This window comes from Trachinotus anak, unplaced genomic scaffold, assembly GCF_046630095.1.
Source record: "Trachinotus anak isolate AG129_WGS33_773 ecotype Australia unplaced genomic scaffold, CSIRO_AGI_Tana_v1 ptg000003l, whole genome shotgun sequence".
Classification (NCBI taxonomy): Eukaryota; Metazoa; Chordata; class Actinopteri; order Carangiformes; family Carangidae; genus Trachinotus; species Trachinotus anak.
In genome coordinates this window covers 17,870,212-17,889,054 of record NW_027273854.1, presented here as the reverse complement: position 1 = coordinate 17,889,054, position 18,843 = coordinate 17,870,212, and the positions used below count along the sequence as shown (strand labels likewise).

Here is an 18,843-nt window from a genome sequence, read left to right as displayed (position 1 = left end):
TGCTGTCTGTCACAATGTGGGGAGGTTTGATTTATGTGAAGCTGTATATACCACTGCAGATACAGCAGGCAGAATCTCAGTTCCAGAAGAACTGTTCAAAATGAGTTGTTCGTTCTCTTCTGCCCAGTCATAATGGTCTTTCATCCAGGTCTCTGCTTTCTTCTCTTTACCACAGTGGAACATAGCAACAGCTGACATCACAAACAATGACTAATATAACTAATTATTCTCTGTACTTGACAGTTTATATATGGCAGTGTCATTATAGCTTATAATAAAAGAGGATGATGCAGGTGGGAATAAGTGCACAGCTCCCAAAGCAGTTTTCTAAGCCACACTCAAAATGGGACCCCTGCTTAGTAATTAATAAATTCTTTGTCCCATTAGCACACATTAGTGCTCGTATCAGTACAAACGCAGGAAATAGAATAGTTGTGCATTGTTTTATCACAGCTGAACAAAAGTTAAAACACGTAAACTTTGTCTTGGAAATCGGGCATCTTGCCAGACACCTCGAATCCAGCACAGGAACAGGACTGAACTGGTTTTGATTTCCTCAGCGTCAGCATCCCAAATTTTTATATGGCGTCTCAGCAAAAGCTGCACTGTTTGTGTGGACGTTTTATCTGCTTCAATGCTTTTTTAATTCACAGGTAATTATGTTACATGTAACTTTGCAACATTTAAGAATGTTATGAAGTGAAAATACAATCGCAAAACATTTAGACTTGCATCAAAATCAACTTGAGACTGACTCCCATGGGAGAAACCTGGTTGATCAACATTTCTTCCATCTGCAGAATTTTGTCCTGCTATTTTCTACAGCCTTCCAGCAGAGTTAAATATTTACTATTCTAGTCACTCAATACAGGAGTTATTCCTCCATGCAGGAGCTAGATCAATACAAAAAAGAGAAAAAAGAGGGAGTATGGCAGCCAACCTGTTTGTGGTATAAAAAACAAGAACCTCAAGCATCCATTTATTATAACATTTATAAAAGAATACAGTATATGCACATGTTATCCTCCTATTAACAAAGTGCACTAAAATCAGATCTCTGCTGTTTTAACACATTACTTGGCAGATAAACCCAAAATTGCGCAACAATAGTGGCATCTTTTCAAAAATATCTTTGATTATTCTACAAACAAATGAAACCTATCATGTTATTTTAGGAGAGTTGCACATTATTCTAGATGATGCAACTTCCCTGTAATGAAAATTTTAATCATTTGCATAATGTAATGGAGGTTTTCATAAAAGGTTTCTCACAGCTGGTGCAACTTGCATCTGTTATGTTAGTAATAAGGTTACATAACAAGCTCACCATACACAGCCTTCTACAGCATATAGTACCTCCTCACTCTCACTGGCAGCAAACACAGCTTTCCCTTGGAAAAGTGAGATCACATCCTTGTTTTGTAGTGGTCCACTGCCTCTCCTCTTTTGTTTGCTCACACCTTCTTTCCATCTCCCTCTGAGATGATGTGCTCCGGACATGCCCTTTTAAACCATTCAGACCAGGAGCCGTCATAAACACACACCCCTGGGTGGCCAAGCAGGTGAGCAGCCAGGACGACATGACATGCTGTGACACCGGAGCCACAGGTGGCCCACAGCGGTCGCTCCAGATCCACCCCTGCCTCCCTGAACAGCTTGGACAGGCCCTCAGTGCTCAGCTCCTTTCCAGAGGTGTCCATGAAAGAAGTGAATGGCATGTTGACTGCACCGGGGAAGTGGCCTGGCAGCGTGTCTGTGTGGGTGAGATAGAGGGGTGAGGAATATTATGAAAATGTAACAGTAACATCATTAGGTTTGACCAAAAGTTGTTTTTTTTCTACTCAATGTTCATTTACTTTTTTCTTGAGATGTGGCTGACATGGGATGCTTTACTTATTCATGACTGATGATAACTAACCCATCTCCAGGAAACTATATTCACTGATGAAGGTCATGAAATATGGCTGAAAGCAAAGGAAGAAATCTAGTAAGTGGTCCTTGAGTAAAGAAACTTTTACCAAATACAAGTTTGAAAATAAATAAAAAATATGTATTTTTACATTAGATCTATTAGTTATCTTCATTAACAATAAGACCATAAAATAACATGAAATTATATTCACTCTTGACATAGCCTACACATGATGAAAAGCAATTATGTGTATTCTGTAGCTGTAACTGGAAATTCATATTTTTCCTTAATTACTTGCAAAAGCAATAAATGTTCACAATTACATTTTATTTTCTCATTCAACAGCCAACATTTTTTTTAAAGGAGTACTTATTACATGTTTTTTTGCTCAAGAAAATATCTTTTTTTAGAAACAACATTATGATGATGTCTGTTCAGAAAGTGGCAGCCCACTCATCCTTCTCACCCTCTCTGGGCTCCGGCTCAGTGCCCCTGAACCTGCCAGCAGACCTGGCGTCCACAATCTGGACCCGCCCGGTCCTGATGTTCTCCAGCACGTCCTCATAGCTCTTCACCCACGACTCATTCAAAGTGGCCTGGAAGTCCCTGCGCTCCGGCGTGGAGCGCTCAGCCGTCAGCGGATAACCGTCCGCCTGCCAGCTCCTCATACCGCCGTCCAGCACCGACACCAGGCTGTGTCCGAACAGCCGGAACATCCACCACACCCGGGGGGCGCTGAACGACCCGAAGTCGCTGGTGTCGTACACGACTACGTGGGTGTCGCTCCCGATGCCCAGACCCCCCACATACTGCGAGAAGTGGCTGGAAGTTGGCAGCATGTGATCAAACGGGGAGCTCCTGTCACAGCACTCGTCTATGTCAAAGAACGAGGAGCCCGGTATGTGCTTCTGCACGAACTCCGCTTTCGGGTCCCGTTTCAGCTTCGGCAGGTACCATGATGTGTCGAGCACACGCAGCCTCGGACCGATGAGGTTGTTTCTAACGGCATCTGCCAGCCACTGCCCTGACACCAGGGCTCGGGTCTGCGCCGCCATGACGATGCACTGGAGAGCCAGCCCCGTCCGCTAGAGGGAAACTGTGCTCGACCCGGAGAGCCGAGCTTAACTCGTTCAATAAGTGCAACAACGAAGCACCAATCTTATGGCACTTAAGTGTTTTTATTAGGAAACGATTGTGAACATTAAAAAAAAAAAGACAACATTTAATTTAAATCATCATTGAAGCTCATTTGTTCAGCCACCATGGTGTTTTATAACACACAGGAGTTGCATAAAACAGGACTAACAAGTTCAACCAAGCCACATCTTTTAAAAGTTCACATCCCCTAAAGCACCAGCAGGCCGTGCCATATCAAAACATTTCTTCAAAGGACAGCAGAAGGATCGTTTCAGTAGAGCTATCATCTCACAGCTAGAAAACTGCTCAGAATATACAGTTATTCTTATAAAATAATAGCGGTAACGCTCCTGGAGAGAACCAGAGTGAAAAACAGGAAGAACTTTGATAAAAGAAAAAAACTGACACAAATATGAAATTATATAAATATAAAATGATAGAAAAAAGTCTCAGACCTACATCTGTGTTGTTTTCACATTCAAATCGTCTACCAAGCATCCAGACACTGCTGGTTTAAACATCTATGCTCGTTTCTGCGGTTAAAAGGTTTCATTGAGGTTCAAATGTGGTGAATCAATGATCTCAGGAAATCAATCAGTCAATCAAAGGAAAGTTGTTTTTTTTTTTTTCCACAACTTCGAGCTTTCGACCTCGGACACAATATGCTCGGGAGGAGCCTTGGTGAACCACTCATACCAGGATCCATCATACACAGATGCCCCCGGGGCGCCACACAGGTGGGCAGCCAGCACCATGTGGCAGGCGGTCACACCAGAGCCACAGGAGCCACAGAGGGGCTTGCTCAAGTCCACCTGTGACTTCTCAAAGAACTTCTTCAGCTCCTCTGTGGGCAGCATCATGCCCTGGTCATCCAGAAACCTGAAGAACGGCATGCACTTGGAGCCGGGGATGTGGCCCGGCCGGACCCCTGAGAGACAATGACAAATTATTTAACCTCTCTGCACACATTTGTAGCACAGTGCAGAAGGATAGTGTGGTATATATAGGTAGAAAGTATACACATATATTGACGGGCCTAAAAACCTATCATCTCAATCAGCTTCTTATTATGAGCGACAGAAATATCTGTAGCTGATTTCAGCTTCTGTCTGCGCTCGTCTCGCTGATGTAGCTTGATTCAGCAGTATCTGAGCCAGAATCTGATCACAGTTGTGAGGCTGTTTGCTTGTGTAACCAGGGGACTGTCAGTCAAATCTCAAACCACACCCACATAGTCCTGATGGAGCAGATCAGCTAAGGTTTTGATTGTATAACAAAAATAATAATTTTTTTACCTCAGAATTTAAAATGATCGTTGCTTATTTTGAAATAACTATTCAAAGTTTTTCGAAAAACACTTTTCAAACCAAGTTTTATTTAAATTGAATTAACATCATACCTGGTTTACTGACTGGTTACTGCTGAAGTGACAAAACTGCTGTCCAGTTGATTGTGTAAGCACTCGTTACAATATGACGGAATTCAGTAAATATTACCTTTGAGCCGCTCAGATCATTTGCTTAAACTCTGTTATTCCTTTGCCAAGTAGGTTATATTTTCAGCCTTTTCTGTTTGTCTTTTCAGCAGGATTACACAAAAAAGAACTCCACTGATTTGCACTGGAAGAAGAAGCTGTTATAAACCTTTGGGGCAGATCCTGATCATTTACTCTGAAACTACATTTTTTTCTCTGAGGTCTGGTGTATGTGCTCGACACTGGCCTTGGCAGAGGTCTGTGGTTTCTGAGCGCCCTTCTAGTTTTGCTCTTGCTATATCCTGTTAAATGTCTTAAGTCAACGTGTTAAGCGTTTGTGACCAACGTCTTTGGCATGGTGCAGTTTTGTTGTGTTTAGCACTAGGTATTGCTCTGACTTACGGACCCCTTGTTGCACTGCACAGTTTAGCAGCAGCCACCCAGGCAGCTCTCAGACCTCTCTGTGCCTCTGTGTGTTGTCTTGTTTTGTCTTGAAAACTTTCGGCCTCTACAAAAACTGACACGTTCGGCTAATTGGTATAAACAGGACTCCTCTGTGTCCAGCTCTTGTACAATGTCATTTGTGCAGGGGACAGACAAAGTAACAGAAAATGATCGTGAAATAGGTTCTTAACTTTGGAGTCACAGCTAAATGGCTGCTTGGTAAATCTCATAAGCAATGTGAATGAGTGAGTTAATGGATTCATAATAGTTAACAAAAAAACTTCTAGATTAATAAGTTTGGTTATTTTAAAGATCTGCGTGAATATAAAATTAGATGCACCCTCTCTTGGTTCTGGCTCTTTTCCACGGAACCTTTCGTAGGGTCTCACATCCACCACCTGGAAACCCTGAGTTGTTATGTTGTCTGTCATGTCCTCAAATGACTTGACCCAGGATTGGTTGACAGTGGCGGTGAAGTGAGCGGGTTCGGGCTTGCTGAAGGTGCCTGTGACTGGGTGGCCCTCTCTGACCCAGTTCCTGAAACCCCCGTTCAGCACCGACACCTCAGGGTGGCCAAACAGCCTGAACATCCACCAAACCCTGGTGCAGGAAAATGCCCCGAAGTCACTGGCGTCGTACACAACCACACGGCTGTCATTCCCGATGCCCAGATTCCCAACGTAGTCTGCAAAAACCTGCTCCGTTGGCAGCATGTGGTCAAACTTTGAGGTCCTGTCCGAGCACTGGTCGATGTCGAAAAAAGCCGCTCCTGGGATGTGAGATAGGAAGAACTCCTTCCTGCCGTCTCGGTTCATCATCGGCAGGTACCAGGACGTGTCCAGGACCCGCAGGCCGGCAAGATTCCGTTTGACCATGTCAGCCAGACATTTAGCAGAGACAAGAGTCTGTACTCCCATGGTTACACCGGGGTGAAGAAACACTGTCCCCGACCTCTGCCCATTTTACCTGATGCCTTTTAGTGGCTGGCAAAGTAATTGGTGCAATATCTCCACCTGCTGGTATGAAGTGCGGCTACATCCAAAAAAAAAAAAAAAAAAATCAAATAAACAAGTTGCATGAAATCAGTTAAAAAGTAAACAAACGCTTTACAGGATGTAATATTTTTTCATGTATGTACACAACCTGTATGATATGATATTTTATATTATTTCAAAAGGCGTGCTGTTTAGTCATGTTGCCTAAGTCTCAATCTTGACCTGGATATTGTTTTTCTTCTTCAAACTATTAATCGCTTGATCTTTAAAACATCAGAAAACGGAATCATCAAATCTCAGTGTGAAACTCCAAAATATTTAATATAATATAAAATATAATATATGGGGTTTTAATATGATATAAACCCCACATACATACATACATGTTGGTCTTTGTGTTGTGGTAGATTTAAGCTACAGATTCTTGGTGGTACTATAGGACGTCCATGCCTCTCCATAGTTAGTTTTAGCGCCACCAGCACAGCTGTTGTTGTGGTTGAGAATGAAAACTTGGACAAATTTATCAAACCTTTTGAGTCATATGGAGCTAAATAGCAGACACAGACAGATGAATGTTTGTGGAATGTTATGTTAATAAACGCAAATGAAATGTAGACACAATGAACTGAATATGTTGGTTAAATTAAAGCAATACAGTTTATAATATGTCATACAGTTTATGTTATAACACATATCAAATAGAAGCTGAGTAGGCTGAGCAAATAAAAGGCAACATCGGACATCTCTTCCATTCGTTGACAGTGGCAGTACTGTCTGTCTGTTAGAGCAGCAGACACTTATTACAGCACATATGACCTTTACTGCTGTTCGTATACTGCTGCGGTCTTTGCTCCACATTGATTCATGGCTGTGGACAAAGCAGATTAAATGACATACATAATTAAGATTCTGGTTTACTGCAGATATGCTGTTCAGACAAATCAAAGTTGCTGTGTGTGTTCCAGTGAACACCTACAGTGTAATGTTAGGAGGCAGACAGGAAGTGCAGGACGGAGAGAGTAGGGGAATGACATGCAGCAAATGGTCCAGCCGTCTGGAAGGTGACCTGGAAACTGGCTGCCAAGGGAATTTGTGCTCACGTGGTGTTTATCAAACCATTTAGCTATTAGGTCACTTCCAGGCATACTGAATTATAGCAGACCAAGTTAATTCGTTTCTGGCCATCGTGTTAACCCAAGGGGAGTGCTGCTCTGGGTTGTAATTTTTATATTTTAGTAAAATGACATTATATACTTGGCCACTGTCTGTCAGTGGTGGAATAAGAAGTCTGATCCTTCACTTAAGTAAAAGTGACAACCTCCAACTGTACAAATACTCCAGTACAAGTAAAAGTCTTGGTTTCAATGTATTACTTATTACTACTATGAGTCCCAGCGGAGTGCTGGTGTCCTTCAAATGAAGCAAACAAACAAGTTGGTCTATGTTGCTGTTTGTCACTATATCAACAGCCCTGGTCCTCGTGAGAAAAACGGTTGTCATGTTTGCTTGTAACCCCACCAAGACAATCAAATCAACATGTGAGCAGTCTGGTTGTGTCCTATTCTACTTTCTGGCAGAAGAGGCTGTAAAGAACTCGCTGAATAGTTGCCTCTGTTATTTAGTGGTTATGATTCTGTTGTAATGAATTCACATTGACCATTGACCTTTGTGATATCAGAAAGATTAGGGACATGGTTTCATTTGAGGAAAACCTAAAAGTTACTGGTCAGTCCTGAGGCTGGTGTGAGTACAGAAGTCCTTTCAGTTTCACCAGAAACTTCACTGATATCACTGATTAATTGGATTTAAGCTCTGTAATGAGTGATCATATTCGACAACTTTATGAACTACTTGCAACATTTTTTTCAAGGCAAAATTAAATTTATAATCCATCACGTTTTTCTACCCAACAGTCTAAACCTTAAAATTATTCTTTTAAGCTGATTTTTCCCATGGTAATTAAAAATAGGATAACAAACAAACTCTGATTCATTTTTTGACAATTAACTGCACAACTAATCAATTCATCATCTAATTGATGCAGCTCAAATGTATAATACTTTGCTCTGAAATTTAGTGAATAGGAGTAAGAAGTGTCATGAAATGAAAATACTTCAATACAGATACCTCAGATTTTTTCATATGTAAGGACACACTTCGTTCCATCCCAACACTGCCATCTGCAGAGAGGAGCACCCACACATCAGTATCAAGCTGCTGGATGAGTGGATGAGTCTGAATGTTGCCTTAAACATCAGGATGATACAGGATCATATTGTCACAGTGGCTGACAGACACCGGCCGTCCTAAGCAGGAGTTAGTATATTTCTGATTACTGAGCACATAAAAACTTTTATTTTAAATATGATTCCCTGCTCAAAAAGTGTTTACAACCACAAGGACAGACAGTTTAAGAGGGAGGGATGGTCATTTGAGGCACCTGTGTTGATGGTGCTTTGTTAAAGTTAGACTATGGAACAGATATGTAATGGTTCACAAAAAAACACATGAACAAACAGGGAAGAGAGAGAGAGAGAGATACTGTGATTTGAGGAGAGAGCCAGAGAGAGGTGGGAGGCAAGACACTGAATTGCTTAATTGGAGTCACTGCTCTTGCATTATAGACAAACCCTTAGTTTGTGGTCCAACCAGGCTTTCCTCCCACTGACTGTCCTTCCATCCTCCCAACTGGCCAGATCTTAAGAGAAATTTCTATACTGAGGTAAGCTGACTTTTTTTTCTGAAAGAAAACACATTTGTGAATATTGTAGAAAATTAAAAAATGAAGTAATCTTCTGTCACTATTGCTTTTTGGCAGTTTCTAAGGTAAATGTTTGAGTTAAGAATGTGAATAGATACAAGTTTATAGTCATGAAACACAAAAAGTGTCTCTATAATTATCAACAATAATGTTTTTATTAGATATAAAATCATTTTCTTTGTTTTAAGATGCATTTTGTGGATATATAGAATGAAAACTGAAATAAAGACCATACAGAAGCCTGAGCTCTATTAATATAGCATATTGGCATAGTGTCAACAGTGTCCTCCTGAGACAATGTCCCGTTATGTAAAGCCATGCTTCTCACTGTGAAGAGTTTTTTTTAGAATATTTCTTTGGCAGAAGATAGTCTCAATGGAGCTGTTGACAGCAACTTCCAGTTTCTAGGATATTGTTACTGGAAAGATATGTTAAAATATATCTTTCAGTTTTCAATGCTCTAAGCAGCACAAACAAAATCTCCTTCGCCGCTGTTGTAATGGGGTGATGGCAAAAATCTCAGACACAAATCTAAGAATCTCAGCAAACATAACCAATAACATCAGCATGAGAAAATACAACTTAAAAAAAAAATTTAAAAAAAAATCTGAATGAAAATTAGTTTAATGTCCAAAACATATGATAATTTGAAACTTACAAAATATATGAGGGTAAATGTCCTGTCGTGTTTCATTGAAAATTATTACAACATGTAGTGGTAGAATCGGTAGTGCTGCTTGTACTTGTAATTGCGCTATTAGTATCATAAGACCAGGATCCTCGCAGAAACCCAATCCATCCTCAGAGAGAATACAGACAGCCAGCGTTGTGTGGATGACTAGAACTGATGGGACAAATCAGGAGAAATCTAATTTTCAACCAGTCATACAGTGAGGGATGCATTTCCTTGACAACCAGCAAGAAAAAATGCCAAGCTTTGGAGGAGTGGCAAAACGGGACTAACTGCTTCCACGTGTTAGCAGATGGGCTTAGTTATCAGCCATTACCAGGGTCCAGGGGGTTATTGTCTCACACAGACGTAATATCTGGATGCATTCCACTCATGTTCACCACATTAATACACAAAGAGACCTGTGTTGGTCTAAGCAGCCCCTTCACCATAATTAAAATAATTAACTTAGGCTACTGGCTCCACTAATGTGAGAAAGGTTGGACATCATGTGAAGGAAACGTAAGCAGTATAATATAATGCATTGTATCTGTTTGTTGTGTGTATGTACAGTATGTGTGTCTGTCCAAGACCTGAGGTATAGTTTGTAAAACCCTGACACATTTTGTGAAACAAGACTTAGACTCTACAATTAGACTAGCATCACTGCAAGGTGGATACAGGGGAGCTTTGGGCTAAATGCTAACACACTCACAATGACAGTGCTAACATATTTATAAGATACATATGTATAAGGTTTATACCATGTTCACCATCTTAGTTTAGCATATTAGCACGCTAACATTCGCTAATTAGCACTAAACACACGGTGCAGCTGAGCCTGATGGGAATGCCATGCATTTTTCAAGTATTTGATCATAAACCAAAGTATTGGACAAATAAAATGTTTGACCTTATGATGGGGCTGGATAAATAGTTAAGGGATCACCAAAGATCTTACAATTCACCCTGAGAGAAATAGTAATGTCTGCACCAGATTTTGTGGCAATTCATGCTATATTTGTTGAGACAGTTCACAAAAAATCCAAACAGCAAACCTTGTGGTGGCACTAGACGAAATATCAAATGATCACCATAGTCATATGGCCTAACATCTCAGTCCCATTAAAGTAGCGGACTTACTGATATACCAACAATGCCATTCCTAGAGCCATGCTAATAGCATACCTTAAAAATGAAGGTTAAATTAGTGAAGACAATTCAATATTTTCTTTACTTGCTGTAATATACTTTATCTGTTATCTGTTCAGTCATTGCTACATAAATGTTCAAGAGAACTCATCCTATTCAGCAGCTATGATGATTTTGAGTTTGTTGTGATGATCATTTTGGTTGTAGTTAGCATAACTCAGCGCTGATGTTAAGATGTGTTGTTATTACTCGTGTCATTTGTTTGTTAAGGCTGAACCAAGTTGTTTACTTAGATTACGTACATATAAAAACTACCTGTAGTTGCTGTGCATGTATGCTATACTCTTCACATGCACGCGGTTTTCTTTCTCTGTGCCTCCAAATTCTTCAATATCTGATGATCTAAATCAGCGTGCAGTTTCACAGAGTACCTGGCATCACCACAGATTCTTTATCTCCTGTTCTCCTTCTCTATCAAGCCTCCTCCATACCAACAGGATGACCCTTCTCGACTACCCTGTTCCAGAGTTGGATGTTACCTTGAAAGAAGTGGGCCGTGTCCTGCAGCTGACTTTGAGTCCTGACCGTTACCCTGAGTTCAAAGGTGCACTGGAACAGCAGAAGGAGCTCCTTCAAGAAGCCCAGCAGAAATTAGCAACTACAGCTGCAAGCCAGGAAAACTGGGTGACAGAGCAGTTCAAGAAAGGTCTGCTGTCATGTGCCGACCCCCTGCCCACCTCCACAGCCCTCCCTGTTGTTCTTCTTCCATCCAAAGCAAAGAGATGTACCCAGCTGGGGAGGGCAGCCGCTCTACTCTGGGCAGCAGCAAAGCTGTACAGTGAGCCCTTGTTACTGGAGGGTGATGTGCCAATGGAGCGCACACAGCAGTCTGAGGTATTTGCTGCCAGCCGGATTCCTGGCAGGAGTCAAGATCAAATTAAGGTAGGATCACTTGCAGGACACAGCTTGAGGGAATAGGTTAGCAGTTTGAAGTATTTAGGCAATAAATTCAAATATGTCAGGATGAATCTTGAATTAGTTCATTTCTTGACCTTTCATCCTCCCACACTGTATTTTGAGCAATTTCTAATCTGCAGCTTTGTCTTTTCCAGGTCTACCCAGATAGCCTCCATGCCATCATCACCTGTGTTGGAGGAGTGTTCCCTGTTGACATATTGTGGCGTCCCAGCACCGGTGGGCCAGTTTCTGCTCGACCATTTACTGACATCTACAACCAACTGTCTCAGGTGATGGATCAACTCAGCGCAGGAAAACAGAATGATCCCTCTGCCATTTGCAGCCTCTCAGCTCTGCAGCGTAAAACCTGGGCTGCCATCAGGGAAGAGATCCTGGAGCAAGCAGGGGAAGCAGCTGCATCACTGGGGCTGATGGAGAGCGCTGTGCTAACGCTCTCTCTGGAAGACTTGAATGCACCTTCTGAACTGGCTGATATCCTCAATGCAGTGAGGCTGGGAGGAGGAGGAGACAGCCCACGTCTAAGATACTATGATAAGGTACTGGAGGGAATCTGAGGATTTAAAGAAAAGTTTACATCAGATTTCTCAAAGCTTTCACACACACACACACACACACAAATGGCATTAACAAGCTAAGCTAGTAAAATGTTTTGATTTTGATATGAATACAAGAATATATAAATTTACACAAAAGTTGTCAGTGCTATTGTGGGTGGTTACAGTACTCACTGATTTTCAGTGGACAGAAAAAAACAATCCAATCTTTCTTTTTCTGTTTTTTGACAGGTGGTGAACCTGGTGGTGTTCAAAGATGGCACAGCTGGGATGGTGTTTGAGCACAGTGCTGTGGATGGGATGGTGGCTGGGCTTATGACTGAGCGTGTGTACAATCTGTCTGAGACTGCTGACTTAAACCTAGTCTGTACTAAACCAGAAAATGTGAATGGGTTTGCCACAGTAAACAATGTCAATTCTGTTTGTCCAACTCCATTAACATTCCCCTTGCAAGGAGTAAACACCCCCAAACCAAGCCCAGACTTAAGAGCAACTCATCCAGTTCTTACTTTTGATGTGTCCTCCTATCCTGATGTCTTTTCTACTCTCAGAGGGCAGAGAGGCCTGTATGATGCCTGGATCAACTTCTCTCTGCAGCTTTCCCTGAGGCAGACTCTTGGGGAATCTGCTTCCAGTCACATACTTGTCACACCTACCCATATGCGCCACTACAAACATGGCCGATGTGATCCTACATACTCACTCACCATGCATTCTCGCAAGTTAGTAGGTGCCTTGGCATCCTGTGTTGGCCCAGATAACACAATCCAATACACTACTGACCTCCTACGCCTGTTCCATGTTGCATTTTTGGAGCATAAGAGCCTAATTAAAAACACCAAAAATGGTCAAGGTGTTGGTCCCCATCTAGCTGCCCTGCGTCGATCCTTGCCATCTGACAATCCACTGAAGAGGTTTCTGGACCCCTTTGGGTGTCCATCTGTGTACCTCACTGGTACAGATCTGATGGAGGGTGTAGAGTGTGGAGTAGGGAATGTCTATGCCCAAGATCAGCTGGCTGTAACCTACCTTGGAAAAAGAGACAAGGTTCGCATAGTGCTTAATGGGAAAGGGAGCTTTGCTCTTACACTGAAAAAGCTTCAAGAAAACCTGAAGATAAACCTGAAGTTAGTGATGCTTCTAGCAGTTAGATATGCCATTGCAACCCAGATGGGAGCCCTGGAGTGTCTACTCCAACAAGGTCAAACAGAGAAAATTAATGGACAGACATATCACTGTCCAGTGAACCCAAACAATCCTAACAGCACGGTTGACTCCACCTCAGGCATGAGTCCAGACTACACTCTGGTGATCCATGGTGGAGCTGGAGAAGAGATGATGTTGAACACCCAGGTGATTGGGGTTATTGAGTTTGCCCTACAGACAGCCTTAACCCTTGGATGCCAAGTGCTTCATCAAGGTGGCAGGAGTCTGGACGCAGTTCAGAGGTCAGTGGAAGCTCTGGAGGACTGCTTCCTTTTCAATGCAGGTAAAGGCTCAGTACTCAACAAAGATGGCAAAAATGAATTGGAAGCAACCATTGTAGATGGCAATGCAGCAAGATCAGGATCTGTTGCTTGTGTGCAAAGTGTAAAGAACCCAATTAAAGCAGCCAGATGTGTCATGGAGAAAAGCCCACATTCACTCATTGTGGGAGATGGGGCTGAGGAGTTTCTTCAAGGGCTGGAGGAGAAGGAGAAGCCTGTTGGGCATGAATATTTCTACACTGATATACGTCACAGAGAGTTAACTGCAAAGCTCAGTGGTGGAAATACCTCAAAAAACAATCACCCTCAAACAGTTGGAGCTGTGGCCTTGGATCACTGGCATGGGTTGGCTGCTGCATCCTCCACAGGTGGGTTAGTAGGAAAGTTGAAAGGGCGAGTTGGGGATACAGCAGTAGTAGGGGCAGGAATATATGCTGATGACAAGTTAGCAATCACCTGCTCTGGAGATGGAGATGTATTTCTGAGGCACACAGTTGCCCAGAAAATAGCCGGTCTCTACCATCACAAAGGTTACAACCTGAGAGAAGCATGTAGAGAAGTGATGGCTGAAAATCTGAATGGGATCTGTGCAGGTATCATTGCTGTGGACACTAAAGGTGATGCCATCATTGAAACAAATGCTGGCGTGATGTTTGTGGCATCAATGATAAGTGGTATTTCACGAGTAGAGGTCCTCAGGCCTCTGAAAAGCTTCTCTAATGTGATCTGGGAAACAGATGAGCTGGTTGCTTACCTGAATCCCAACCCCTGGATCCCTGGGTCAACCATTCTGACTAGAAAAACTCTTAGTGGGGCATGTAGCATCTTCCACTTGGCTACACCTGATTTTGTGGCTATGCTACAAGGAGCAAGAGCTGTGTCAAGCTTACTATGTGAGCATTTGGGAGTGCAGCGCTGTGCCATGGTTTTCAATCCAACCTCTGATCATCCTGCACAAATCAGACTGCTCCCACTTCATGGCCTAGAGCCAAAGTGGCAGCCCCATCTTGCTGGTGAAGAGGAATTCAATGCTTATGATCCTGGCTACTGCACCTCAAAAAGTGGCCCACACTGGGATGACGAAGCACTGGCCCAAGTTCAAGCTAAGATTAGAAGTGCCCTGCCAACACCAAATGCACCCTCTTGCTTTGACTTTTTTGGGGACCCTTCTAATGATAACCTGTTCAGCCGTATTGTACGTGGAGAACAGCAACAGTGGAGAGTGTGGGAAGACAGTGAGCATGTTGCCTTCCTCACACCATACCCAAACACTCCTGGACTTACTGTTGTGGTGCCACGCAAACCACTGTCCAGTGACATCTTCAAACTGGATGAGGCTGACTACAAAGCACTGATCTTAGCCACTCAAAAAGTTTCCCGACTTCTGGAAGAGGGGATGAGAGCTCAAGGTGTTGCACTGATCTTTGAGGGCTTTGAGATTGACTATGCCCACGCCAAGCTGATCCCTTTGTTACCATCACCTGATGGCACCAAGCCTGCTGAGCTGCAACCAGAATGCTTTCAAAGCTACCCTGGATATGTGTCATCACTGGATGGACCAGCTGCTGATGCTGAGACCCTCAAAACAATCCACTCAAAAATCACCAATTGCAAGCCTCCTCATTCATGGAAAGAGCCTAAATCCCACTCTACACTTGCCATCAAGAGCCAGTGGTATCGCAACATGTTCCAGATTCAAAACACGCTTTTCCACAGCACAGTGGAATATTTCCACAACTCCTGCCAGTACTCCTATGCTCTGACCCCTCTCACGACAGACACCATCTCCTCACCAATGGGCCTGGGATCTGACTCAGAACCAGTTTCAGTTAACCTACTGGGTCAGGACATCTACCTGGCTGACTCAATGCAGTTTGTTCTTGAATACTTCCTTCGCTTCCAGGAGAACCTGCCAGGGACCTACTACATATCTCCCAGCTTTAGAGGGGAAGATCCTGATGCCACACATTTGAACCAGTTCTACCACGTGGAGTGTGAACTGTTGGGTGACATGGACAAAGCCATTTCCATAGCAGAGGGATACGTGGCTCATCTCACCAAATCCATGCTGAAGAAGCACTCAGATATAATTCTCAACACTGCTGGGACCCTTACACATGTCACAGCTATGCTCAGTAAGCTGGATGGAGAAATTGCACTACCAAGAGTCCCTCTAGACCAGGCCATTCCAATGATGCCCTCTGCTGACTGCGTAGAGTGGGTCCAAGATGGTCAGCCCCAGTTTGGCAGAAAGCTAACACGCAAAGGAGAGCGGGTATTGATTGAGAAATATGGTGGTGCTGTTTGGTTGACGGAGATGGATCATCTGGGAGTTCCTTTCTACCAGGCGTATGTGGAGGGCACTGGGCAGTGCAAAGCCAAAGCTGCTGACCTTCTGCTGGGGCTGGGTGAGACTATAGGTCTTGGTGAACGCCATTCCACCCCTGACATGGTACTAGAGGCCCTCAGACACCATGCAGTGCCCGAGCAGTCCTACAAATGGTACAATAACATGCGCCATGTGAAACCACTCCTCACCAGTGGATGGGGCATGGGGACGGAGCGCTACTTGTGTTGGCTGCTTCAGCATGATGACATTAGAGACATACATATCATACCTAGGATGAAAGGAATGAAATACATGCCCTGATCATAAGTTCATCTTGGATTTTCAGGCCATTAGATGCAGTACGCTTGTAATAATGGGGCCAAAGAAGAGTACAGAATATGGATTTTTACCATAAAATTGCCTCAATTATTCAGAGCTTGGAACTTTCAACCAGCTTTGGGTTTCTTAAAATATTTTCTGCTGTGTTCCTGGCCAGAGGAAACTTCCTACAGCCATTAGTAGCAGAAAGTAAAATGTTTCAGAAAATTAAGTTTTCTAAGAATGCAATACAAACTGGAGGCATCATTGCAGAAAAAAGAGAAAAGTATATTAATGTAGAGTAAGTCAAAATCAAGCTTACACAAAGTAATTAATTAGTTACTCTTTTATGTCATCATGTTAAACTAAAGGTTGGTTTCCTTTGTTTGTGGTAAAGCTACAGTATCAATATAACTACCAAATGAAAAAACATGAAGAGTTTAAGTACATCTTGTATTTTCACCGTCTATTCATTCCTAGGTGTAAGACTGATAAATAGTCTGAACAAAATCATTTGTAATATGGTATAAGTTGTATAAATACAGACAGGAGATAAATTAAAGGAAAAACCAACACAAAGTGTCTGAGTAGGTGTTAGGCCATCAAATGCTGCCAGAACAGCTTCAGTCTTCCTTGGCATTGATTTTTACAAGTCTCTGGACTCTACAGGAGTGATGGACACCATTCTTCCAATAGATATTCCCTCATTTGGTATTTTGATGATGGTGATGGAGAACACTGTCTACACACAGGTCCAAAATCTCCCATAGGTGTTCTGTTTGGTTGAGATACGGCGACAGGGCCACAGCATGTGTTTCACATCATTTTCTTACTCATCAAACCATTCAGCGATCGCTTAATGGTTAGGGGCATTGTCATGCTGTTTCTGATACAGATTTTTCAGGTTTTTTCTTAAATTTGTCATCTGTCTGTAAATTCTGAGAAACATAAAGGAACAAATTTGTCCTAATTATTGACCATAAATGTTGTATCATCAATTATACAAGCAATGTCTTTATATTGCTTTTTGTTGTAATTTGTTTTTGTGTTTCTGTCTTATTTCTATCATGTTTTCTTTTTATGTAAAGGATTTTTGTTCAAGTCATATGGATCATGTACGCGTGCTGTTTTTCATGAGTTGGAAAAAACCCCCCAAACAAACCAAATAAATACCAGTCACCAATCTGGATGGATTAATAACCTTTGATCATGTTGTTGGTTCAAGGCCATCACGCTGGGCACAGGTACAAATATCACAAAGCTAAAGTGTGTGTGTAAATATAGAATCTTAACTTTAAATTTAAATAATTAGATTAGAATTAAATGAAATAATATTATAATGTGAGATTAGATTAAATGTAATGTGGGCTGTGGCAGTATTTAAAATGACAGCAGAGTGAGTTGAATGGAATAACCAGTACTATGAGATTACTGAGAGTCAATTTATTTGATGTTCAGGTTATAAATATTGATGGGTGCAATTTAAAATATTACTATTTTTATGTTTTAAAGACATACTATATATTATATATGATTATATAATATATGCACATTTTGCATAAAATATTTCGTTCTGGGTCAAATTTAGACAGTGATTGAGAATGTCACAAACTTATTTGTCCACAGGTGCAAATCGATGAACACACTCACAAACACATAGATGGCCTCACAGAGCAGGTTTCTGGGCAAAACTGACCCAGTAATTTAATAAAAGCAAATTACCAATGAGAATATAAATAATATGTATGAAAGTATATAAAGAGCTGCCTAATGATTCAAATATATCAAATTAAACTTTGTGAATAATTAATCTAAATTAATCGCATATGTCAATATTAACGTTTAGCAGTGCACCAAATAGTACATTTCTAAATGGAAACGTATGTGGGTAGTACATCTGCCCCTGCATAGCCTCCTGCTCTTGTTGTGCTTCAGGAGCGTTTCATGTTTAAAGTTTAACTTAATTTACCCCATTTCAGTACATAGGTTGCGAAGCATGGTGCTCGGGTGTCCCTCTAATCTTTTGAAAACTGAATCCATGGCGTTGCATTGTCGCCAGAGGGCCAGGCTAGAGGACACAGGGAGATGATATCCTGCACAGAACTATCCACATCCAGTCTGTTGTCAAGGGGCATCAGTGTTGAGCAAGAGTGATCTGCGTTCATTTTCTGACGCTTTGCTTTTCTATAATTAATTTATAGAAATGGAACCATTATTTTTAACAACCCTATTTAGCAAGTCCCTTCACACTACAGCTGGCCGCTTGATATGACATGAAAACAACCACACTGCAAATAAATTGACCCGCTATGATGTGTGCGCTGTCAGGATTTCATCGGCTGTATCGGACATTGTCAGTATAAGGGATTATTTATAATTTGTAATCTATTGTTATGAGCTTTCCAGTTGGATGTAGGCTTGTCAAATCATGAATGGATGACAGAACAGGAGAGTTTTTTTTTTTTATAATGCATTAGTTTAGTTTTTAATTTGTAATTTATCACTTTATCACTTTATAATATCACTTTGTCAACAACCAGAATTAACCCAAACATAAAATATAAAAAACACACAAGCATGAAAAGACTTAATCCCTGAGCACATCATGTAAAATGAATCAAATCTGACAAAG

General features: G+C 41.8%; 3 protein-coding genes and 1 long non-coding RNA gene across 4 annotated transcripts; 2 read left to right on the top strand and 2 right to left on the bottom strand.

Annotated features, from left to right (window-relative positions):
- Positions 1–966: 966 nt before the first annotated feature.
- On the bottom strand, positions 967–2,984 carry LOC139618372 (3-mercaptopyruvate sulfurtransferase-like). Its single transcript, XM_071474244.1, has 2 exons — positions 2,379–2,984; positions 967–1,753 (listed from the first exon to the last, which is right to left on the bottom strand). Exons 1-2 carry the CDS (start codon positions 2,965–2,967, stop codon positions 1,455–1,457), a joined length of 888 nt encoding a protein of 295 aa, XP_071330345.1. The 5' UTR covers positions 2,968–2,984; the 3' UTR covers positions 967–1,454.
- Positions 1,640–5,989, top strand: LOC139618374 (uncharacterized). The gene is made up of 3 exons (XR_011689721.1): positions 1,640–1,774; positions 1,929–1,987; positions 2,323–5,989. It is a non-coding gene; the product is annotated as an uncharacterized lncRNA (long non-coding RNA).
- Positions 3,070–5,935, bottom strand: LOC139618371 (3-mercaptopyruvate sulfurtransferase-like). Its single transcript, XM_071474243.1, has 2 exons — positions 5,308–5,935; positions 3,070–3,977 (listed from the first exon to the last, which is right to left on the bottom strand). Exons 1-2 carry the CDS (start codon positions 5,882–5,884, stop codon positions 3,652–3,654), a joined length of 903 nt encoding a protein of 300 aa, XP_071330344.1. The 5' UTR covers positions 5,885–5,935; the 3' UTR covers positions 3,070–3,651.
- Positions 5,990–9,005: 3,016 nt separating the features above from the next.
- On the top strand, positions 9,006–17,411 carry LOC139618370 (uncharacterized). Its single transcript, XM_071474241.1, has 3 exons — positions 9,006–11,487; positions 11,658–12,059; positions 12,309–17,411. Exons 1-3 carry the CDS (start codon positions 10,876–10,878, stop codon positions 16,212–16,214), a joined length of 4,920 nt encoding a protein of 1,639 aa, XP_071330342.1. The 5' UTR covers positions 9,006–10,875; the 3' UTR covers positions 16,215–17,411.
- The last annotated feature ends 1,432 nt before the right edge of the window (positions 17,412–18,843 follow it).

Coding starts and splice junctions, on each gene's coding strand:
- LOC139618372 (XM_071474244.1), bottom strand. CDS start 2,967: ATGGCGGCGCAGACCCGAGCCCTGGTGTCAGGGCAGTGGCTGGCAGAT. Junction 1,754..2,378: donor TGAGCCGGAGCCCAGAGAGG/GTGAGAAGGATG, acceptor TCACCCACACAG/ACACGCTGCCAGGCCACTTC.
- LOC139618371 (XM_071474243.1), bottom strand. CDS start 5,884: ATGGGAGTACAGACTCTTGTCTCTGCTAAATGTCTGGCTGACATGGTC. Junction 3,978..5,307: donor AGAGCCAGAACCAAGAGAGG/GTGCATCTAATT, acceptor ATTGTCTCTCAG/GGGTCCGGCCGGGCCACATC.
- LOC139618370 (XM_071474241.1), top strand. CDS start 10,876: ATGTATGCTATACTCTTCACATGCACGCGGTTTTCTTTCTCTGTGCCT. Junction 11,488..11,657: donor GGAGTCAAGATCAAATTAAG/GTAGGATCACTT, acceptor TGTCTTTTCCAG/GTCTACCCAGATAGCCTCCA. Junction 12,060..12,308: donor GTCTAAGATACTATGATAAG/GTACTGGAGGGA, acceptor GTTTTTTGACAG/GTGGTGAACCTGGTGGTGTT.